At 37.1% G+C, this 25,008-nt stretch overlaps 2 protein-coding genes and 1 non-coding gene across 3 annotated transcripts; 2 read left to right on the top strand and 1 right to left on the bottom strand.

Moving 5' to 3' along the window:
• The first annotated feature begins 481 nt into the window (after positions 1–481).
• On the top strand, positions 482–7,226 carry LOC133881133 (uncharacterized). The gene is made up of 6 exons (XM_062320092.1): positions 482–1,030; positions 1,520–1,731; positions 5,485–5,770; positions 5,857–5,942; positions 6,034–6,125; positions 6,368–7,226. Exons 1-6 carry the CDS (start codon positions 692–694, stop codon positions 6,625–6,627), a joined length of 1,275 nt encoding a protein of 424 aa, XP_062176076.1. The 5' UTR covers positions 482–691; the 3' UTR covers positions 6,628–7,226.
• Positions 7,227–9,127: 1,901 nt separating this feature from the next.
• LOC133881142 (protein DEHYDRATION-INDUCED 19 homolog 4-like) lies at positions 9,128–12,968 on the bottom strand. The gene is made up of 5 exons (XM_062320099.1): positions 12,630–12,968; positions 12,353–12,501; positions 11,433–11,510; positions 10,361–10,620; positions 9,128–9,583 (listed from the first exon to the last, which is right to left on the bottom strand). The coding sequence occupies exons 1-5, from the start codon at positions 12,691–12,693 to the stop codon at positions 9,475–9,477; spliced, it is 660 nt and encodes a 219-aa protein (XP_062176083.1). The 5' UTR covers positions 12,694–12,968; the 3' UTR covers positions 9,128–9,474.
• A 10,716-nt stretch (positions 12,969–23,684) lies between these two features.
• Positions 23,685–23,758, top strand: TRNAT-AGU (transfer RNA threonine (anticodon AGU)). Its single transcript has one exon. It is a non-coding gene; the product is annotated as a tRNA-Thr (tRNA).
• The last annotated feature ends 1,250 nt before the right edge of the window (positions 23,759–25,008 follow it).

The raw sequence follows: 25,008 nt of genomic DNA on the forward strand, positions 1-25,008 counted from the left end.
GAATGTGTGGCTCACAAGATTCGAATAAAGCTTAAGCCCAAATCTAAACACACAAATGGACTTTGGAGCCGAAACCAACACACACAATTGTGGGTTTGGACTTTGGATTGTGTTGTGTTCCATCATCATCCATGAACAAGGCCTACTGGGTCTGGTCCAAGCAACTTCCCCTACTAAAAAAAGAAGATTCCCAGAATAATAACAGTAGATGCGAAAGCTAACACAGACACAAACACTGGTCACTTTCTAGACTCTTCTCGTTTCCTCGAATCCCCATCTCCTTTTGACAAATGAATTTTGTATATCATGTGTTTATTTTTATTTTTACATTTTATTTTTAAATTTATAAAACTTATATATTAAAATTCATAAATTCAATAATAAATTTGAAACTTAATTATACGAAAAATAAATAAATAAATATACAAAAATGTGCAAAAATTTCCAGGTCTCCTTTTTCTTTTCCTTGAACAAAAGGCAAAAGCCACCGCACTCTCCTTCGCACACCAAAATAGCCATCAACACGAACATATAGAGTATTAAAATAATTAAGAAAGACAAATATAACAAATATCTTTGCACGCAAAAGAATAATTAAACCCTTTTGAAATCGTCCACTGTTCACCCAAACAAACCTGATTCTCTACCGATACCCATACGACGCCGTATCAGTTTCTATCGCCTGCCGACAATGTCCGTCTCCGGAGGTGTCTCGATTGCCCGGAACCGCGGCGAGAACCGGTTCTACAATCCCCCACACGTGCGACAACGACAACAGCAGCAACAACGACAACAAGTAGAGCAGCAGCAAGAGAAGCATCAGAGACCGTCGACTTGTTCTTCTTCGGTGGAGTCGGAGAAAAGGGCTGGCTCCGATGAGTGCGCGTCGTTTTCTTCTTCCACGACGATGAAGTCCGATTGTTCGGTTTCTGGGTTGGGTTCGGGTTTGGGAGCGAGCGATGCCGCCACGAATTTGGATCGGTTCTTGGAGTACACGACTCCGGCGGTGCCCGCTCAGTATTTTCCTAAGGTGAGTTTTGGATAAAGAGAAAAAAGAATCGAAATTTAGGGTTTCTAAACCCTAATTTGTTTCCTTTCCTGTTGGGTCCTTGTGCTTCTGTTTGGTTGCTGAGAAATCATTCGGAAATGTAATGAATATGAGGTTGAAGTTTTGGGTTTTGTTGGTTTTGATGATTTGAATTTAGATCATTAGGTCCCAAATGCTGAAATCTTATGATTCGTAATCAAAGCCTTTTTCTTAAAATCGCCAGCTTTTGTATCTCTATGATCAAAAAACTTGAACCCTTGTCCTTTAGAGATCAATTAGGATTAAAAAAAAAGAAATGTATGAAAATGCAACTAAATGGAGCCCAATTCGATTATAGGAATCAGGTTATTCTGATTTTAGGAATTGAAAGAAAACAATTACTTAACATTTGTTTGTGTGATTTTTTACTAGTGAATTGTTTTATCTTAAACGTATGGTTCTTATTAACGGCATTGTTTGGGGTAATATTAGACAAGCATGAGGGGATGGAGGACTCGTGAGCCGGAGTTGCATCCATACTTTGTGCTCGGCGATCTGTGGGAGTCCTTTAAGGAATGGAGCGCATATGGAGCAGGTGTGCCTCTTTTGTTGAATGGAAGTGACTCTGTCGTTCAGTATTATGTGCCATACTTGTCTGGCATTCAGCTCTATATAGATCCATCAAAGCCCTCTCCAAGACTGAGGTGAGGAATTATAACCGGGTTCTATATGTATTTTCAATTCAATTAACTGATTCTGTTTCAAATGAATATTCTATTTTATCCTTTTAATAGATTTATTCAGGTTTGGATTTTTGATGCACCAAACTATTAAATTTGTCTTTTAGGAGGACTTGCCTAGATAGAATTGTTGCTGCTCATGAAAAATTTATGAATTAAGAAATCCTCTTGGATATCAATAGACACCTGTAATTGCTTCTTTTAAGCAATGTGCTTGTTTGGATCTCTGCTGCTATGTTAATTTTGCATTTTTGTTATATTTAGGTTGTGAGGGTTTTGATTTAAATGCTATCTTGTGGAGAATCCCTCAATGCATAATTGAAATTAGCAAGAAATGTAGATGGAAACTGATATGTATTTTAATTAATGGGTTTTGGTTTTTTCTTGTACTTGGTTTTGGGTACTATGTCTCTTGAGTCCACTTCACAAGATTCAATTCTTTTCTTTTCTTTTCTTTTTCTGAGTCACAAGATTCAAGTCTTGCTCACAACATTCTTCTTGTTAGTGAGTCATAAGCTCAGAGAGGATTGTGTGTGTTCGCGCATGCAGGGGCACACGTGCCTTGTCTGGTAGTTGCATAATTTGCTTGCTGTCCCACCCAAGTCAATTTTCTATTCAGGGAGTCTTTCTCTTTTTGCTTTCTGACAAGGTAATGACAGCAAAATATGCAAGTCATGATTTTCACTTCTATGTTGCCCATCCTCTTGTTGTCTCTGTAATAATTTTAGATTACACATGTGAGAATTGGAATGCTTGGTCCTTTTTCCCTACGGTACAAAAGTTATTATCAATGTTTTGCACTTGTATTATTTACATTCTATCAAGCTGAACTATAGATCAGGTGAAAAAAACCTATATGGTTTTTGTATTAAACTAGTAGATTCTTCTCTATCCTTTTGTTGGAAAGTAAGATAAGTTTGTTAGCCTCAAAGTTTTCAAAATAATCATATGGTTCTGAAATTCATGATTAAAATGGATGAATGGAAAGTTTGCTTGGTATGTGGTGTGGCTTGACCACAAGAATTGGGCTTACGCACAAATTTAACTGCAGGAGATATTTAGTGTGAAATCCTTGAAAGGCCCCTACAAGCATGGGAAGATAGTAATGACATAACTACATGCCTTGAGAGGATGCCATTTTTGTGTGTTGCTTTATTGTTATTATAATTAATCTGCATTTTCTGATTAAAAATGTGGTAGGTCAGTGATGAATCTGCAGATCTGGAGACATTTGTTTCAAGATATTTGAGTTTGGTTTGAGAGAAACATAGTATTATGGGTATTCAGATATTGGTTGCTTTTTTTGTTTTTTTGTTTTAGTAAGTAATTACAATTTATTAAAAAGCGCAACCTAAGTACACAAGAAGTATACAAGAGAAACACCAAACCAATTTTAGAATAGAAATAAAGAAAATCATGAAAAATGAAAACAATCCAAAATAGCCGTCCATTGGTATAGGGTATTGAAGAAGAAAGCTTTTAACTCCCCCCACTGTTCTCTCACGGTTTTCAAAACTTCGATTATTTCTTTCCTCCAAATACACCACATCCGACAAGATGGAACCAACTTCCACAATGCTACACTTTGAAGACTAACATAATGCCCTCTCCAATAGGCAAAGAGGTCTACCACTTGTCTAGGCATGACCAACGTAACCCATACAAATTGAAAATATTATTCCATAATGCACTAGCAGTCTCACAGTGGAGTTAGAGATGATCAAATTTCCCACTCATTTTGCACATGCAACACCAATTTACCACTATGATATGTCGTTTCCTCAAGTTAACTGTCGTGAGAATCTTCCCTAACAAGGCTACCCTCAAAGGAACATTACTCCGCCAAATACTCCTCCGAAGGAAAGGATTACTTTTGGGGAATCAAGACATTGTAGAATGATCTAACATCAAACAACCCTCTCTTAGAATGGTCCCAACAAAGCTTATCTTCACCCTCCCGTCTCAATCTAAAAGAGTAAAACATATTAAAAATCAATCTCTCAATCGTGCGCCGCTCTAACAAAACTAATGCTCTACTGATGAGGGTCTAATCCCCACACCATACGTCATACCAAAATCTAATCTTAGAACCATTTCCTACCTTAAACCTAATATGACTAGAAAAATTCTCTCAACCCGTACTGATATTTTTTCAAAGGCCCACCCCATACGACCCATGAACGTGATTAGAACATCTTTTGCCCCTTGAGTTCCCATATTTCAAATCCACTACACCCTCCACAACGCTTCTCTCTCATGCACGTAGCGCCATAACGACTTCCCCAAAAAGGCATAGTTGAAAAGAAGTTTGTTTCTAACGCCCAAGCTCCTCAAAAATTAGAGAATATACCTTGGACCAGTTTACCGAGTGAAATTTGAAAGACCCACCCCCTACGACCCATAAATGGATTAGAACACCTCGCCCCACGAGTTGCCATATTTCAAATTCACCCCATGCGACCCATATTTATAAGTTTTTGACCCCCAACCCCCTCAAAAATCAGAGAATCGACCTTGGACTAGTCTTCACCAATGCCACCCCACAAAAGATCCAGCTACAACTTCTCTATGCAATTGGCAACACCGGCCAGGAAGGGAAAAATAGACACGAAGTAGGCATATTAGGTAAAGTGGTTTTTAATCAAGGTACCCCTCCGGGCCTCCCACCTTTTGACAAATACATTCTCTTCCATCCCTCCTACCTTTTGACAAAGAAACCCTGCAACCCAATAGTAGCCAGACCATTAACATTATTGACATTGCCAACAGGAATCTATCCTGATTTTGCCAGATTAATTTCAACCTTGAAACAACTTAGAAACATAAGAACAAAAATCACAAGTAACGAAGTTGATCTGGGTTTGCCCTGCGCAAAATCAAGGTATCATCCGCAAATAAAAGATGAGAAATGTTAAATGCACCAACATTCCTAGACCCCACCGAAATAAGTGTATGGATTTGTAGATTTATTCTGAGAGAAATCAATGAAGCAAAAACGGAATGATGGTTGAATTTCTTGATATGAGCCTTCTTTGATTGGTCTTTGGTTTACTTATCAAAAAAAGTTTTGTAGATTTAATCCATTTATTTTTAGCTCTAGTGGTTGTTGGGTGCATTCTGACTGGGGGAGTTCATTGTCTGAATATGATAGGGCAATCATATAGAACTGATATAAGCGTAAATAATAGCTCTCAAGTTTTGTTATGTATTTCAGTACCTTAGTGCCTAGTTTTTGGGTGTTCGTCAGTAAATATAGTAAATTCTGCTCCCGTTTTCACTGGGAATGCAGACCTATGGCAAGCTTTTGTTAACACCATAAAACACATCTACACAGTCTGAAATGAGACTCATGTGGGTACATGTTTGGCTATGATAAATCCCGCTGTCAATAGATCTTTTTAATCATACTGAAATCATTTGTAATAGCAGCAAGGCTAGTTGCCAGCCTATGTTTCTGGTGTGCTGGCTTAACGACTGCTTGTGTGTATCCTTTCATTGGAAGTCATAATAAACTAACAATCAATCCACCCTTCTTGACAAGGTTAGTTGGTACGTTCCTTGTCAAGCTCTAATACTTGATGAACCAGAGTATGACCTAATTGTCAGCTGTAAACCATAACTTAATTCAGTCTGTACTTTCAGTTCACAACGTCAGATCTATTGATTGCTAGGTGCAATAATACATTTGACCTTCTACTTGGTTACATCTTGTGACAGGAGGCCTGGTGAGGAGAGTGATTCCATGTCATCCAGGGAGTCAAGTAGTGACAGTAGCAGTGACTGTGGAGCAGAAATAGGAGCCAATGGCGTTGTTCATGGCACTTGGAGTCAGCAGAACATTACAGAAGCAAATATCCAGGGCTTGAAAAGAGTTTCACTGAGAAATAAAACCTTTACGGGTTCATCAAGTGACGAAAGCGAGAATGGCAAACCTTCAGGTCAGCTTGTGTACGAATACTTGGAGCGTGATCCACCATTTAGTCGTGAACCTTTGGCTGATAAGGCAAGTGCATTATTAAGAGTCTAGCATTTTAGTTTGCAATGATTTGTCTTTATTATAACATGCACTCATCGTCCTGCACTCAACAGATTTCAGTTCTTGCATCTCGGTTTCCAGAGCTGAGGACATACAAGAGCTCTGATCTATCACCTTCAAGTTGGATTTCTGTGGCATGGTACGTCTTTCTTGTCTGTTTCTGGATTTAGGATGTTATACTACTGGTTTAGTGCATCATATTTACTTACTATGTACATTTTTTTATGAAGGTATCCAATATACAGGATACCCACTGGTCCGACACTGCAGAACCTGGATGCCTGCTTCTTGACCTTTCATTCTTTGTCGACTCCCTTCAAAAGTACATCTCTCTCTCTCTCTCTCTCTCTCTCTCTCTCTCTCTCTCTCTCTCATAGATTGCTGTATTTATGCATGCATCTGTGTCTGCACACGTCTGTATGTCTGATCCCATTTATTCATGCTTTTGTATATCTATTTTTCATTGGTGTGTATGTGTGCACCTGCATATATGTGTGTGCATGCGCACCCTTTTATGCCTGCATACCTATATACTAAAATGTGGTTACCATGTTGTTGGGGCAGTTACAAGCTCTGATGGGCTGCATTTTCGTGGTTCAAGGCCAAAGGAGGTTCACAGCGCTGACTTGTCCATTAATCTTTCGTTGCCCATTTTTGGGCTTGCTTACTACAAGTTCAAAGTTTCTGTTTGGAATCCCAATGGAGCTTATGAATGTCAGAAAGCCAATTCTCTATTGCGAGCTGCTGACAACTGGCTCAGGCTATTGCAAGTCAATCACCCGGATTACAGTTTCTTTGTGTCCCACAACTCAAACTGGAGGTAAGAGGGATCTCCGACTAACTCATGTCTAATCTGAAAATGCAAGAGAATTTAACCTCAAATTGCAGAAAGGATTATTGATCGGATATTGAGTGTATTCAGATTCTAGTATTCCTTGGCTCCTTTTTCTGTCTAGTCGAAGAAGTGCCAAATAATACTCTGGTTATGGGATTTTTTTATGAAAGGCTTGGTAAGCAGAGTAAATGATGATGATGATGATGATATGATCCTTAAGGAAATGGCTGTTCTGAAAGGGGAGTGTGTCTCAATGATGGATATTACAGACGTGAATCCTTATGAGGTATTTTGATGATAATCCATATTTGAGTCGTTTTGTCTTGTGGGGAGGTGGCTTAAAATAGCCTGAAAATGACAGTTGATACAGACTTTTTAACTAGTTTGTCAGATGATGATGAAAAAAAAAAAGTTTAGTTCATCTGTATATATAGAACTGGCCTCGCTACATACTTTTTTGTGGCAATAGTTTCCAGGATTTGAGCATCTATTATAAACATCAATGTTTTGGCATGTATGGTTTTGAGCTATGTGTTATTTGATTCGTTTTTCTTGCCCGTGAAGCCATGAAAATGGCCAAGGGTCCCATCCACTCTTTCCTGGTCTTAATCTATTAGTGACAGCTGTGCTGAACGTCGCTTAACACATATATTGCTACAAGTAACCTCATTGAAAACAAAAAAAAAAAAAATAAAGGCGTTTTGGTACTAAGGTACTAAATCTGTGCTACTAGTCGCTTGTTGGGAATCTTGCGATCGTGTGGTTAGATAGTTCTATATCACAAGAGATATATCAGTTGTACAATAATTACACAACAATGCTAATGTGTTTAGCATTTTCAAATTTTTTTTTTTTTTAAAAAAAAAAATTATATATATATATTAGACACATCAACATTATTGTGCAAATAACATATTTAATGTTACAAATAAGGTTAGTAATTTTTTGCACAACCTGTTTAATTAAATGAATTATGTTAAGATTGATTTAGACAGTCTAATACGTTTGTCCTAACATGTGATGGCTTAAGGGTTAGCCAAGCTTTTACACAACTGACGAATCAAATACGAAATTAATAAGGTAAAATTGACTTAATTTTATATTATGTCTAGATACAATTCAACATTCAAATACGAATTGCCTCAATATAAACAAAGCCACGATGTGAAGAAAGGATCTATAAGTCGTTTTGGCTCTAATTCTGTGGTAAAACTCGTTTGTTGGAGGAAAAAGAGAACTATAATGTTGTTCAAGGCAAAGCAGGGTCCATGGTCAGGACTAGTATTGGGGCCATCGCAATGGTAGAATATGGACAGTGTCCTGTGTGCCATGTGGCAAGCTAAGGTGCATACAGCACCATACCGCGTGACTAGGGATGGGTTAAAACCCGCCAACCCGCCCCAACCCTTCACCCTATACCGGATTTCAAGGTTTTTTTGCGGGTACAGGTTAAATTTTGTCCAACCCATGCGGGGTGGGGCGGGTTGCGGGTTGGGGTTTTAAAAAGCCTCGAGGACCCGCACAGCAAGAAAGAAAAAAAAAATTAAAAAAAAAGACCTTAACCTGACCCTAACTAAAGTCACCGCACTTGCACTTCATCATTTTTCATCTTTTCTAGAGTCTTCGACTCTTCGGTTTTCATTCTAACTTCTAACCCTTCTAGACTCTTCTCTTCTTTCTTTCTCTTCTCTTCACGATTGCACTTCAGCCTTCTGCTAGGACCTGTCTCCCCATACGCCACTCTTCATCTTCTTCAAGTTTAATTTGTTTCTCTCTCAAGCTCTTCTTCAGTTTTTCTTAAATTCTAGGGTTTAGCATTTTTTAATGCTTCTGGTTGATTTGTATGTCTTCTTGTGGTTGATTTGTGGTCTCGGTCTCTGTGTTTCTTGGCCTGAATTTGGTGGGGCTACGGTGTATAAATTATTTTGTTAGCGAATGAGCGTTGATTTTTTGGGTTTTGTTTGTTTGGCATTGAATAAAGAATAGAAATTTCCTACAAACCGATTTGTAGGAAATTTCATACAACCCACATATAAAAATGACATGTGTCCCTTAGCATGTGAGAAGCACATGTTTTAATCGTATGTGTTTCTCACATATTTTTTTAATAGCATTAATAAAAAAACATATGATTCTCACATGTTTAAAGAACAAGTCATTCTTATACGTGGGTTGTATGAAATTTATTATAAACCAGTTTGTAAGAAATTTGTCCTTAAATAAATGTCTAACTATAAGCTTCATATTTGCTTGGCAGAAAACTGAGCCACCGTTTACTTCGACCCCGCCCTGCCCAACCCGCACCCCCCGCCCCGCACACTTTCCCCCTTTACTATGTAGTTCGCAGGTTGAAAATCATCAACCCGTAGTGTTGCAGGGTAGGGGCGAATCCGACCCGCCCGCCCCGTACACACCCCTAGGCGTGACACGCAGCTCAGCCTGCGTCCCATGGTGGTCCCTTTTAACATCAAAAGCTGATTTGGCACCTCTTTCAGAATTAATCACTTGGGATCTTGCAACTTGCCCATTCTTATATTCAACTTGAATAGATGGCTACCCACCTCGTCTATGTTATTCCAACTTTACAGGAACTAACAGAATTCTGAAATTCTTTTAAGGTACATTCAGGTTTATAATTTAGATGAAAAATATAGAAAGCAGCAGGCAAAGTAGGAGCAAGTTCTTCCATCTTTCCATTATGCACATAACTCTAATTACAACAAAATACATACTTCCTCTGACCTAACATAATATGCATCGGCATCTTCTATCTTAATCTTTGGCTCCCCAGTCCTACTATAACATCGCCATGTCTTCTATGCAATACCCTTTTAACTCATAAGTCATCATCAAAAACAGTGGACATCAACAGACCCTGGATGAATTCACACTTCCGAGTCTTCTCCTCTTGCTCCTTGTCCGATAACAGCAACTGTTGGACATTTCTGTCAAAATAAACTACTGTTAGATTTGGAAGAAATAATACCTTGATCCATAATCAGTTTAATATATATATAACAACATATAATTACCTCTCTCTCTCTCTCTCTCTCTCACACACACACACACACACAAACAACAAGCAAGGAAGAAAAATGGAAGGCTAACACAGACTTGAGTGCAAAAGAAACAGAAAAGGAGGTTTAAATAACAGCTTGCTAGCCCCAGGTACATCACATGCCGATATTCGTTCCCAAGGGAAAAAGGGGGGAGGTGGAGACAATATACGTATATTGCAGGTCAATCTAATAAATTAATTATGCCATGCCGTGAAGAACATCCTGCATTGATTCACTTGGTCTTACTTCAAAAGGGAGGAAGTTGACTACTGACTACTGACCACTGAAGCACGCACTAACAACAAAGAATCTGACTGTGAACAACAAAGAAGACCACAAGTCCTCAATAATATACAATTAGGTACAAATGATCAATCGATTTTCATAGATAGTCTCATTATTCAATTTTGCTGAATATACAGGTGAATTTACAGGCACAAAGCCTAGAAAAGTCAATACCCAATGCCCTTATTTAAACAAATTCATTTAGCACATTCATAAAAACAATCATAAGCAGATAATTGGCCCATACTTTAAGCCGTTAATAACCATATTATGTATTTTCTACAAAGTAAACCATGTGGATTTTCTCATTCACTTCTCAAATACTAAATAGGGAAACTTTAAAAAACAATATTATGAATTAAACCCAGTTTCACATACCTTTCCAAGGAATCCTCCTTTGAGCTTTCCTTTATTAAGCTTGCTTCCACCAAAGAACGAGACTGAACACTCTGAGTTTCATCAACTATTGGCGCATTATATATAAATGATGACAGCAAAGGATCAGGTTCTGTATTTGAGGAGACAATGCAAGAGGATCCTCCAAAAAGGGATTGTAAATTTCCATCTCTTAACTCTTTCCTCAATATAGAAAATGTAGAATTAGAACCACCTTTACGGAATCTCCTCTTGCGCTGCACGTGATCTGAAGTTAAGGAACAGCATGGGCTCTTCATTGTGTCACAAAAAAGCATGACCAAGCATCACAAAAAAGTGCGACCAAGCATCACAAACATGAGAGGGAAATCCTAGAGCTTTTATGGAAGAGATTGACATTATTAAAAATAAAGAAACAAAAGTCCAAAAAAGAAAGCTGCTTTTTGCGTAAGCAACAGATAAGTCAAACAGTAATATAACTGGAAAATGCAAATAAGGAGAAGATTTATAGTGACAGTGGACAAAAGGTACTGAAGATGGTTGGTGAAAAGTGAGCAGACATGAGGATAGATTCTTGAATAAACTGAATCTAAAAGACAGGTTCCCACAGTCAACTTGTCTTTGATTCCAGTCTGGAAACACTGAAATCAAAGAAGATTTGAAATGTGTAACAAATGGATTATAACAGATGTCATTGTGGGAAAACCAGCTCATGAACATCTTAGAGCCCCTCCACTGGGTGGAGACTCAGATCTATATATTGTTAAGTAGTTAAAAAAAATTTTAAAAAAAAAAAAAAAAAAAAAAAGAAAAAGAAAAAAAAGAGCGATGTTCTACCTAAAAGCTCATATTCCTCTCTTTAAATAAAGATAGCCAAGCAATGCTGCAAGAGCTGCTCATCATGTCTGCAAGGTCTTATTACGATATCAACATTTAAACCACGTATATATAGAATCCAACATTATGCAACCAGACCTTGCAGACATGATGAGCAGGTCTGAATCAGAACCAAAACAAGTAACAACACAGCCCAAAACTGAAGCATAACTAAAGTCAACTTGCAAATAAAGGATATCTTTAGAAAACTCCCGTGTTGCATCGTAACATGGCCAACCATATCCGTCCCCACCCTCTTTGCACAAATTGGACATACCTGGAAATCCAAGTAATAACATTGTGAGCAGACATTTAAACAAGCCAAAAGCAATGAGTCCTCTCAGTACTCGGCACTTATACTAATTAAACACAAAAGATAAATTAAATAAAAATACCTACCCCACAAAAATTCACATCCAATAGGTTGCACCACCACCCCAAATAAACATTGCGAGCAGACATGTAATCGAGCCGAAAGCAATAAATCCTCTCAGTAATCACCGCTTATACTATTTAAAAATAAATAAAATAAAATAAAATGCCTTCCCCATCATCCAATATGTTACACTACTACCCCAAATAAAAATTGCAAGATATCTGTCTACCATCTTTTAACAAAAAAGAAAAAAGAAAGTGCTAGAAAACCATCATCTATCAAAACCCAAATCCGTGTTAATAGAAACAAACACGTTGGTCACTAGTGCAGGACCAAAACCCAAGTGAAGCAAATTCTAGTTGATGACTTCATATAATTAAACTCAATGAGCAAGCAAACCCCTTCAAAGCCCAGGAGGCCATAGTAGTAAATCCATAGCCTCTCATTTCTACACTGTCAATTACTCCTACATTAAAAACCAAAAATGTTCTCCAAACACTTACAAAAGACTAGACTAGTATCAAAAATTTATTTTCACACTCAATTTACAAAACTAAACAAATTGTAAAGAATGTTTTCGCACACGCTTTGCTGATATTTACGATAAAAATTTATATAAAATAAATAAATAAATAAAAAGTTTTATTCACTAATTAAATTAAAAAAATAATAATAATAATAACTTTTAAAAGAGAATTATAACAAAAATAAAATAAAAGAAAAGAAAAAGAAAAAATGGGTACCCCATTCTTGGCCTCCACAGGATGCTCCTCATCGATATGGCAACAAAGCCCAACGACGTCGTAATCCTCAGCGCAAAACGGGCACAGAAACTCGGCCCTTGAGTCCTCGTCCCCGTCAATTTCCTCGTGACCCCCTCCCAGGTACAGATCTGCATCATCAAAAAGAAAAATTTAGAAAAAAAAAAACAAAAAAAACAAAAAAAAAGTTTCCAACACATTCTTGCGAAACAAACAGAAAGAGAGGGGCATAATGGGAAATAGAGAAAACAAAACGAACCCGATCGACTCTGGTAGCGCCGCGAAGCAGTGGAGAGGCGAGCGGTCCACGCATCGGAGTCCATTTTCAGGGTATATGATCGATCCTAAGAGAGAGAGAGAGAGAGAGAGAGAGAGCGGGAGGACTTGTTCTGTGGCGGTTGTGGTAATTTGGTAGTTTTAATTGGGAAATTCAGGGACTCTAAAATGGTGGGAGTGAAAAATAGAGCTTTATTGGAACCCTAGAAAGATGAAGGAAAGCGGGTAAAAGGAGCTGTATGCAGTCTCTGCGCGAGCGACGAAAGGAGGAGGAAATTGAGAGAGCCTGCGTCTTCGGGACCACAGTGTGTTGGTGTGAATGGCTAAAATGCCCCAGGCCCAGGGTTTTGTGGTGAAACTTCCAGAATGCCCCCCTAACTACCTCAGGTGGGTGGGACGCCCCCTGGAAAGACTTTAAAAAGGGCACGTTGACCGAATGGTAAAAAGTTAAAAACCCAGACAACTGTAACAGTACAAATGTCCGAATTTTGTTTAGCCCTTAACTCCGATTAGTTATGTATTTTTCAATATAGAATAGCTAATCAAAATCTATTTTATCTAGTTTAGCTAATGAATTTTAAATGCATTATACATCCGATTATCTATTCTTAACTCTATATTTTTTTTTTATTATTTTTAATTTATTTATTTCATTATAGTATTTTTTTCACGTGGGTCCCGCTTTATAACTCCACTACTTTGCACACTTTCTCTTAAATCTCTATTATAAAGGAAAAAAAAAAAAAAAAAAAAAAAAAAAAGAACGTGGAGTGGTGGAGGGAAAAAGAAAAAAAAACAAAGCTAAAAAAGTGGAGATAAAGAATAAAAAAAATAGATAAGTGAATAGTATAATTCTACATGGAGAGTTCCACTATTTATGGAATTAAGGAAAATCTATTATAGAGTTGGAATACATAAGAAGCTGATAGAGTCTCTTTTTAACACTTTTATTATCTATTCTAGCTTAAAGTTACAAATAAATAATCCATTGGGAGTGCTCTAATACCTGTTAACTAACTCAAAGGAATTCCGATTTAAATGAAATGGAGAGGAGCTGGTTTTTTGCATTTGTTAATTTTGATGGACGTTTTATCTTAAAAAATAAATAAATAAAGTTAAATTATTCTATTAAATTTATCACTTTTAAAATGTGGTATTTTTTGGATTTGTTACTTCTTTAATTTAAGATGAATTTTTTAATTTCCGAAGCCAATTTTATCTTGAAATTCTTAGTTTATAACTACGAAAAAATGTTAAATACTATAATTCATTCGATATGAATGACTGACATGGCAAATATTAAATAAGTAAAGTATTTTGATATTTATATTTATAATTCATTACACCTCACACATGATAAATAGTAAATAAATAAAATATGATTTATTTAAAAAAAAAAAGTATACATAACCTACTCAAACTACCACATTTTCGTCAATGTCCTTCCAAAGTTCTAAACTACAAATTGTGCCAATCTCTCCCTCTAAATTATTGAAAAATGTCAATGTCCTCCTACTGACAAAAATGTTCTTCATAAAAATATTAAAATTAAAAAAAAAATCTAAAATAACAAAAAGTAATACAAAAATAATAATAATAAAATAAAAAATAAAAACAGGTTTTTCTCTTTTTTTTAATTTATTTTATAATTTTCAGTTATTTTTTCGTTTTTTTTTAAATAAAATCGTTCTTTTTCTTCTTTTTTTTAATTTTTTTTTTCCTTTTTTTTAATTTTAAAAAAGTTATTTTTTTTTTAGTTTTTTTTATTTTTATTTTTTAGTTTTAATTTTTTTTCGAATTTATAAGGACATTTTTTTCTTAATGAAAAAAAAAAAATTATAGTCATTTTTGTCTTTTTGTTGGTCTTAGAGAGACATTGACATATTTTGGTAGTTTGAGAGAGAACATTAACACAATTGATAATTTGGAATAGGACATTAACAATTGAGTAGTAGTTTGAGAGAAATATGTGTATTTTTCCTATTATTTAATTAATGATTTGACGGAATTCACCATAAAGTTTTCAATAAAACTTATGCTCCGTTTGTTTCGGCTTAAAATGATTTATAGAAAATGATTTCGGTATTTTTCGGTGTTTGGTGGGAGGAAAATAATAGTCAACTAGAATTTTTCACAGGCGGCAAACGCAATCGACCCTCTTTTAAATGACACAGTTGACCTTCACGCTCCAGTCGATCATTGCTGGAATTCAGTAACCATAGTCGAATTCCGACAAGCCAGATTCCGGAACCAATCGGTGCCGAAGTCTGAAAATTTTTGTCGGAATCTAGCTAATCCAGCCGGATCAAGCCTAAATCTGGCCAAACCTGTCGGATCTAACCAAATTTCGGCCATACAGCCGGAGTCCGGCCATATTATGCCAGATTCTGACTGGATCCCGAAGTCCGACCATACAGCCGGACTTCGGCTGTATTAGGTCAAATTCCGACTACGACGACCGGACGTTTCAGGATTCTGGCCACTTTCACCGGAATTCAGCGAACCCTAATTCCAACAGTAGTAGCCGGAATCCGGTGAGAGTCGTTGAAATCCTACATTCCTGCCGGTCAATTATGGAATCTCGTCACCTTTGATTTTATATTATTTTACATAAATATTTATATATTGTGAATAAAAATATAGGGGTAATTACCTTTTCCCCCCATGAACTACCGGCCAGTGTCATTTTGCCCCCACGAACTACCCCTTCGACCAAAATAGAGCATCCAACTACCAATTTGACACCGTTTGCCCCCTTCCGTCAGTCAGACCCGTTATGTCCGACGGTCAACTGCTCACGTGCATGTCAAGTGCCGTCTACCCCATTTTTATTCCGAAAATGCCCTCCGGTACGATTAAAGGCGAGAATACCCTTATTAGCGTGGAATACCTCAAATGCCCTTGAATTTTGTTTCATTCTACCCTAATCTGCGCCGCACACTTCACTATTTTCGGATTCAAACCACACTTCACTTTGAACACTGAAAACCCTAGAACTCAATCCTCATGCAATCTTCAAACATCAAAATCAGCCTATAACAACTACCAATCTGCTACAAGTAACTCTGTTTGTTGGAGATTTTCGGAATTGTAAGTACTTTTTATTTAATTTGTTTGTTTTCATTGTCTCTGATCAATGACCTGTTGCTTTGTTATTGTTGATTTCTTTTTGTTGTTATTTGTTGGTAGTACCCGATAGATTTGCTACTTGGGATTTGGTTTTATTTGTTTAGGGTTTCCTCTTTGCCTTAAGTGGTCCCGCAGTGGTCGGCCCTTTGTCGGTCAGTGGTTCTTTTTTTTTTTTTTTGTTCGGAAGTGGCCCCCTTTGTTACTTTGTTCCCCTTTGTGTGTTAAAGTTCACCAATTTTCCCCTGAAGTGGTCCCCTTTGTTCCCCATTTGTTTGTTGTGTGTGTTTTGAAATTGTTTAAGGTTTTTTTTTTTCGATGAATAAAAACTTTATAAAGCACAATCTCAACATCCAACAAACACTCCAGTGAAGACTGGAAGCACTCCTGCACTACTCCTCAACGAAACACAACTAATAAAGCAACAAGCTACTACACACAACCAAAACAACAGAACAGAAAACAAACACTGCAGCAACCACAAACACCAGAATCAAATATCAAAACCAGAAAACCTCCGGGAACTTCATCTAGTACATCCGAATTATTGAAATATAACTAAAGATATTAATCATTTGACTCTACAAATTACAATTTATGTAAAATGTAAAATAATTTCATATGTAGGGTTTATATATACTTTTGAATTAATTGAATTAATAAATACTGTTATAAAAATATGTGAAAATAGGCTCTGCCCTATCAATCTTGACAGGGCAACGATCATCATACTTTATTTATCATTTAATTTACTTTGGTATTTCATACATTACATATTTGATTTAGCGCATCTTAGGGTGCATCTTAGGGTGCATCTTAGGGTGCATCACAATACTCAAGAGTCTCGTTATATTTTCAAATTCTCTTAGAAAAAATTTATCAATAGAAAACATTCAGAAAACATAAAGTTTTAAAATCGCATTATCAAAACCATCTTCTACTTAGTGACTAAAGCATCCCTACAAGCCAACCAACAAATAAATGAATGCCGAGGAATGGCTAAAGAAAACCAAACCAAATTCAGTGTTGGTTAAAATAATTGATCATCTACAACAGCCAAAGCATAAAATTTCATGCATTGGAGAAACTACTGTAAATATAACTATCTACAACAGCCCAACCTTCTTTTTTACCAAGGTTCTTTTTCTTCAACAATTCATGTGCCTGAAAGAGCAACAAATATGCAAATTCTTAAATGGACAATCTAGCACTCATGAACTTCAAAATCAAAACTGCATTTAAATTGAACAGGAAGACATTACCATGTTTATCCAGTTCAAATAAGATATTAGCAAGCCTCAGCATAAACCAAATAATATATATATATATATATATATATATATATATATATATATATATATATATATATATATATATATATATATATATATATATATATATATATATATATATATATGAGAGAGAGAGAGAGAGTTCTTTAAAGGAGCGACACTGTTCAAAATCTGAAAATTCAACAAAAACATAATAAGCATTCTATTTGTACCAAATGCAGTAAGTTGAGGAAAACACAAGACAAAGACTCATATGCCTTGAAAAACCAAGTAAACGCAAATCCCCTCAGGCTCATCCAACACAAGCACTAGGCATAGGCATATAGGATCATACATGCAAATATTTGCCTTCACTGAAGTGTATGTGTGTGTGTTCTTGTGGCTTCACTTGGCATTAGAGAAAGTACTATTTTCCGAATAATTTCAAGTCACTAATCAACAAAGTAGTTTGACTTCATTGTTCAGAAGTGACCGTGAAACTCTTTGTTAAAAAGTTTATGACCTATAAACTTCTAAGTTTTCGAAATAAAATTTAAAATTTAAAACTCAATTCAGTGTTTGTATGTTTTATGTGCAGTGTCAATCAATCCTATCACTTGAACAATGGCAAACAACGATGTCATTTTTAGGGTTCATTACGGGGGCCGGTTTGATCGGCGATACAAATGCACCTATGTTGGAGGGCAAATAGGGTTGTATGAAGAGTCGTATGACCTAGATTGTTTGTCTTTTTTTGAGATCGAAAGAGTAGCTGGAAAATTTGGATACGAACCAGGTGACCTGGTGTACTATCGAATACCCGGAAGAGAATTAGATGATGGGTTGGTTTTATTAACATCTGATGAGGATGTCTCCAGAATGGCCGATGTCTTATTAGGCCATACACTTGTATTACTGTACACGGTGTCTTTTGCAGATGCTGGTGCTGAAGTAGGGGCAAATGAGGGTGAGGGTAAGGGTGAAGATATTGTGGAAAGTGGTAATGAGGAAAGGAGGTTGAAGGTTGTAAATGATCCATACTGGCATGCATTGATGAGTGACGATGACGATGCATGGGATGGGGCTGATGAACCAGAAGCTGGTGGTTCAAAACGTGATGATGATTATAGTCCTCATTTTGATGATGAGGGTGATACTGATGAGGAGGATGGTGGTCATGGGGAGGGTAGCCATGAAAAGGCAGCTGATGTTGGTGGTTTAAGTGGTTCGGCTACTATGTTGGATGATGAGGAAGAGGATGAGGTATCCTCTAACTTAGCTAGAAGTGATATCCTCATAACTCCCCCTAAAAGTGATGAGGAGTATGAGGCGAGTAGTTGGCCTAAGTGTGTTACTAGGGTTTCCCAGTTTCAGGATGTGGACATGGAAGACCCACATTTGGATGTTGGCATGTCATTTGAATCTGCTGCTCAATTCAGGAAAGCTGTGAGAGAATACAATTTGTTTAGGGGTAAGGATGTTGTGTTCACAAAAAATGATGGGGATCGGGTTATTGGAGTTTGTAAGAGTAGGCCCAAGGGTTGTCCTTGGAGAGTTTATGGTTCACTGGTTACGGGTGAGAGAACTTTTATGCTTAAGTCACTGAACCCTAAACACCAGTGTACACGATGTTACAAGTCTTCGATTGTAACGTCTAGATGGATTGCAGACAGAATGACCCACAAATTTAGGACACAGCCAAACTATCCAATTGCAGCTCTCTTTGATGATGTAAAAAGGAAATGGAATGTGGATGTTACTCCTAGACAACTGTACAGGGCCAGGGTTAAGGCGAAAGAACAGGTAGAAGGTAAGCACAAGGAACAGTACAAGCGGCTATGGGATTATTGTGCAACAGTAAGACAAATGAATAGAGGGAGTACACTGTTGATGAAAGTTGAAAGGCCTACGTTAGACGTCCCACCTACTTTTCAAAGGTTGTATATGTCTTTGGCAGCATGCAAGGAGGGTTTTAAAAGGGCTTGTAGGCCCGTGATAGGTGTTGACGGCTGTTTCCTTAAGGGACATTTCGGGGGGCAATTGTTGGTTGCTGTGGGAAGAGATCCAAACGACAATATTTATCCGATTGCACTGGCTGTGGTTGAAGCTGAAACCAAGGATAGTTGGTCCTGGTTTCTAGAGACTCTAGTGGGGGACCTTGGTCCAAATGGCTGTACTGGGTGGACATTCATTTCTGACAGACAGAAGGTATATTAAAATATTGTCTTTTCATACATTTTCACTTGTGCATTTACTTTCATTGACTCAAATCTCTCTTTATTTATTTTTAATTTGTCTTCTATTGTTCTTTGCCTAGGGGTTGATACCAAGCTTCGAGGAGGTCCTACCAAGTGCACCGCATCGCATATGTATCCGACACTTATATGCAAACTTTAGGGGTGATGGGCACAAAGGATTGGTGCTAAAAGACAAGCTGTGGAAAGCAGCTGCTGCATATAATTTTTATGGGTATCAAAGGGAAATGGAGGCGCTGAGGAAATTGAGTCCAGCTGCCCATGCTTATTTGGAGAAGATTGACCCCCGTACCTGGGCTAGGGCTTTCTTTGACACCACCCCAAAGTGCGACTTGATCATGAACAACTTATGCGAGTGCTTCAACTCGTACATCATCCATGCCCGAGACAAGCCAATCATTACCATGCTGGAGATGATTAGGAAGAAGTTGATGATGCGATACCAGAAGAAGAGGCAAGGAATAAGGGAGTATGTCGGGGAATGGTGCCCGAAGATATTGGCAAAGTTAGACCAATGTGGAAAGGATGCTGCGGAATGTACTTCAACTTATGCTGGGGATGGAATCTATGAAGTGTTGTACAGTTATGGCACATTTGTGGTTAGCTTGACGGACCGTGTTTGTGGGTGCAGGCAGTGGGATATGACTGGCATTCCATGCCCACATGCCATCTCAGCCATTTTATATCATTCTGCCAAACCTGAACAGTACCTGCATCCGTATTACAGTGTTGAGAATTACAAAATGGCTTATGACCCAATGATATACCCAGTGCCAAGTGAGGACCAATGGGTCAGAACCGGGCAAGATGAGGTTCACCCACCCGTTATTAGAGCTACCCCAGGCCGGCCCAAGAAGCTCCGGAGAAGGGGTCCAGATGAGCCAAGAAACCCACATTGCATGAGGAAGGGTGGTGTAAGCATGAGATGCTCGAAGTGCAGGACAGTTGGCCATAATGCTAGGACTTGCCCTAGGAGGAAGAGGAAGTCCACTCCAAGCACTGCAACAGAGTTGAACTTAGATGATGTAAGTACATATATCTTAAATACCACTTTTTATTTTTTTATAACAAAAGACAATTGCCAACTTTGTTAATAATTTTCCTAACCTTGGTTGTTTTGTGTCGCAGATTCCTTCTCACCCAATTGCTGATGATTCACAGCCTACGGAATCATCTACAGCTGCACAACCTGTTTCACAGCCCAAAAAGAGAGTTCCACCTACTACTGTTGATGTAGGTATCAGTAACATTTGTTATTACAAATATATATGTGTTATTTCTAATGACGATGTTACATATGTAGCCTACTTCAACGAAAAGGAGTAAGACAATGGCTCCCTCAATGCATACTCGGGCATCACAAAGAGCAAATTCCACAGCTGTAAGTAAATACAGCTTTCCACCCTATACTTTATATGTAAATAGACTTTGAATTACTAATAAGAGTGTGTTGCACAGGCAAAATCTGTTGCTGCAAGGCCTATTAGGAGGTCTGGTAGGTTGATGGCAGCATTTAAGGAGCCCGATCCCAACAAAGAGATACCCACTATTGACCTAACATGTGATGATTCACAACCAGCAGTATGCACTCGGGAACCGGCCAGGGCACTCGGAGTTGTCATTCGAGAACCAGTAAGGAAGCCAGCAAGAGTGGTGGTACCAACAGTGGAGAAGGGTATACGAAGAATGGAAGCTAAAAACAAAGGGAAAAAACCAATATGGCAGCCTTGATGTGTTTTTATAAACTGTTGTTGGAAATATGATAGTCGACTATGTTGGTTTGTAGTTGGAAATATGATAGTCGACTATGTTGGTTTGTAGTTGGAAACTGTGTTTCGTTTGTTGTTGATAGGAACAGTTTCTTGATGTTGTAGTGGGAAATATGGACTATGTTGGTTTGATGTTGTTGGAAACAACTTGTTTAGGTTTGAAGGAAAATATGCAGGAACAATACTATGTTTTCTGATTTGTATGTTGGAACCTATTTGTTCAGGTTCCAAAACAGTGTAGTTGGAAACAATTTGGTTTGTTGTTGATAGGAACAATTTTTTGATGTTGTAGTGGGAAATATGGACTATGTTGGTTTGATGTTGTTGGAAACAACTTGTTTAGGTTTGAAGGAAAATATGCAGGAACAATGCTATGTTTTCTGATTTGAAATTATGCAAAAATACCAAAATGTTATGTTGATGATGCCAAAATGCAAAGTTGTACAGGAAACTATTTGTTCAAGTTTCGTATGTTGGAAGTATAGGTCAGTATTTTAGCATATGTACAAGGAATAATGAATCAAATTGGGGTTGTCAAAAAGCTATTTTGATGATACCAAATTTCATGCCAGGAAATTATACACATTTTTTACATTTTCGAAAAGAGGGAGACAAACATTACAAGTACACTACACATTACGAAGTTTACGAATACACTAGTTACAAGGTTTCAAAGTTACAAATACACTAATCATTACAAACATATTAGTCATTACAATTTTTCAAGGTAGCTGTTTGTAGGACATATGTCCTTGACTGACACCATACAAGTTGCCCCAAAACACAGCTAAGAAGACAACAAAAAAAACCCAAGAAAATGCCAAAATTCGGCTATTTGTCTTTGCAATTTTCACTTGCATGTCATATCGAATTGCTTTGATCTCTAGCTTGGCCTTCAATTCTACAACTTCCTTGTTCAGCATAGCGTGCTTGTGTTGCACACGAGTCAATGCTCGTCTAGCATGTTCACACATTTCAGAATCTTTCCATTGGAAGAATCCGCAAGACCGACCAACCTATTCAATTAGAGGTCTCATGAACAAAGTTAGTTTTTCAACGTTAAAAAAAGTTCAATGGAAGGCCAAGTATAATTAAGAGTTGATACCACTTTACTTACTAACATAATTATATTATAGGGGTAATTAATGTGGAAACAAGCATACAATGCAATTATGATACATATAGAAATGATGTACATATTAATCTGGCTCTTTTGGAATTTAAGCATGATCATATCTATAAATTAAAAAAATAGAAATCTAACATACATGACTAAGCTCACTGACCTCTTCTCTTTCGATTTGTTAAGATACAGTACATGCATATCACAAAAAGTGGTGCTTTCAATTTGCTTATCATTTAACCAAACCAAATACAACATAATGCTACTGAAATTATTTACAATGCCAAATAGTGGTGTCATTATTGCTAAAGTCCTCAGCAAATGACGAGAAGAAAGATATTAATGCTCTGATTTCATGAATTATCTAAGAGGTATTCATCATGCAATCATTGTCCGAACACAACTAAATAATAACCAATACCTCATTTCAGGATAATTTAACCAAAAACCACTCGAGCAAAAGAAAGAAAAAACGACCCATTGTCTTCAGTTACCCATTGTCCGAAAACAATAACCCCAAAACAGTTCAGGCAAAAAAAAAACACCTCATTGTCCAAAAACAGGAAACCAAGGAACAAAAAAAAAAATAAAATAAAATAAAATAAAAAAAATCCTAAGACAATAATCTAAGATCTAACTTTCAAACCCTAAAAAAATTACCCATTATCTATAAAATATAAGAGAATAAGCAGACGAAGAAGAGGTACTACCCATTATTTACAGATCCATTAAAAAAAAAATCTTACCTCATAGTTCACACAACCGTAGAACAAGCGGCCGAAATTTTCATCGGTAAAGGAAGTCTTCAAAGGTGCAGGTACTCCACACCGGCAGATGGGCTCTCCGGATGTTGCTTCGCTCTTCCATGAACAAGACATTGAAGCTCTTCAAGGACGACTCTTTCAGCGGGCTACTGCTTTGAAGTTGAAGTGGAACACCAAAGAAAATGACGTGAAAGAAGCTTCTGTTGCTTAGTTTGAATTGTTTTGTTTTGTTTTTCTTTTTTTCTTTTCATAAGCTTTAATCTACTGTACCGGAGGGCATTTTCGGAATAAAAATGGGGTAGACGGCACTTGACATGCACGTGAGCAGTTGACCGTCGGACATAACGGGTCTGACTGACGGAAGGGGGCAAACGGTGTCAAATTGGTAGTTGGATGCTCTATTTTGGTCGAAGGGGTAGTTCGTGGGGGCAAAATGACACTGGCCGGTAGTTCATGGGGGGAAAAGGTAATTACCCCAAAAATATAAAAGATATTTGCGATTTTTCGTATACTCCAAACACCGAAAAATACTTTTGACAAAATACAGTTTCCAGAAAAATGACTTTCCTAAAACCATTTTATGATGGAAATTATTTTCGGTCAAAACAAATTGTGCATCAGTAGATTTTAATTTTATTTTACTTGTACGAATTGTTCGATCTGATGCTGTATTTGTTAAAAGAAAATATTAGAGTTTGTGGAGGTATAAACTAGAAACTACAACCAGCAAGCTCTCGTAGCTCAGTTGGTTAGAGCACCCGTTTAGTAAGCGGGAGGTCTTGAGTTCGACTCTCAACGAGAGCACTGTGTCTCTAGGCGGCGATTACCCTTTTTCTTTTGGACTTACGTGGCAGCAAAAGAATTTGTGAAGCAAAAATGGACGCTGAAGCCATGGAGGGATTGAAACCATTGACTAAACCTATAATTATGAATTAGAACTCAAACCATAATGACTAATCCCATCTCACTATTACGGTGTATTATAATTTTTATTTTTTTTATTTTTTTATAATTGTATCATTGGTCTTTGAAGTTTGCCTAAATTACAAATAATTTCTTGTGGTTCAAAAAGTTAATGGAAGGTCTTTATAGTAAATTATAATTACATATCAGTCCATGAATACGTTTTTCATCCACCAAGTTAACAGATTTCGTTAATCAACCACGTCACACTCAATAAGAAGCCGACACATGTCCATTACAATAAAAATATAGAAATCTATAAAAATATAAATAAAGAAAACAAAAATATTTGTTTTTTTTTTTTTGTTTTAAAAAAAATAAATAACTGAAGGGGTGGCTGCCTCCCCAGCCAATGGGGGTGGACGTGCGCCATATGTGGCCGGCAGCCACCCCTTCAGTAGTTTTTTTTAAAAAAATTATTTATTTATATCTTTATTAGATTTTATTATTTTTTATTGTAATGGACACGTGTCAGGTTCTTATTGGGCGTGACGTAGATGACTAACAGAATCTGTTAACTTGGTAGATGGAAAACATGTTACGTGACTGATTTGTAATTATAGTTTATCACAAAGACCCTCTATGAACTTTTTGAATCACAAATAGTTATTTGTAATTTAAACCAGCCCCAGAGATCAATAATATAATTATCCATTTATCCCTATTTTATTTTTTTAATTCTCCTCACTCTTTTTGCTTTCCTCCCTATATCTCCCTCTATACATTTGTGTGTTTTACCCTGTACCAATCATATCATGAAAGTTGATTAATAATGCACTAATGCGTTCATATCATGAAAGATAAATTAATTTTTTTCATCTGCTGTACATTTCTGTATAATTTTTTTTTAATTTTTTTTTCAAATCAACAAGACAACCCACCTCCTTGTGAGGTCCTCTACCACCGTAGGTGGCTTCGCCAAGGGAGAAGGGATGGTTTTCTTTATCTCCCTCCTCCCTTTCCTCCTATCCATTATATCTCCCATGTTCTCTTTGTTCTTCCTCTTCTCTTCCTTTTTTATTTATTTTTTTTCCTACAAAACACTGTGGTAGCTCCCTCTCCGCCAAACCTAGCCCTTGCGCCTCACTTCG

Source organism: Alnus glutinosa, chromosome 1, assembly GCF_958979055.1.
Source record: "Alnus glutinosa chromosome 1, dhAlnGlut1.1, whole genome shotgun sequence".
NCBI classification, from domain to species: domain Eukaryota; kingdom Viridiplantae; phylum Streptophyta; class Magnoliopsida; order Fagales; family Betulaceae; genus Alnus; species Alnus glutinosa.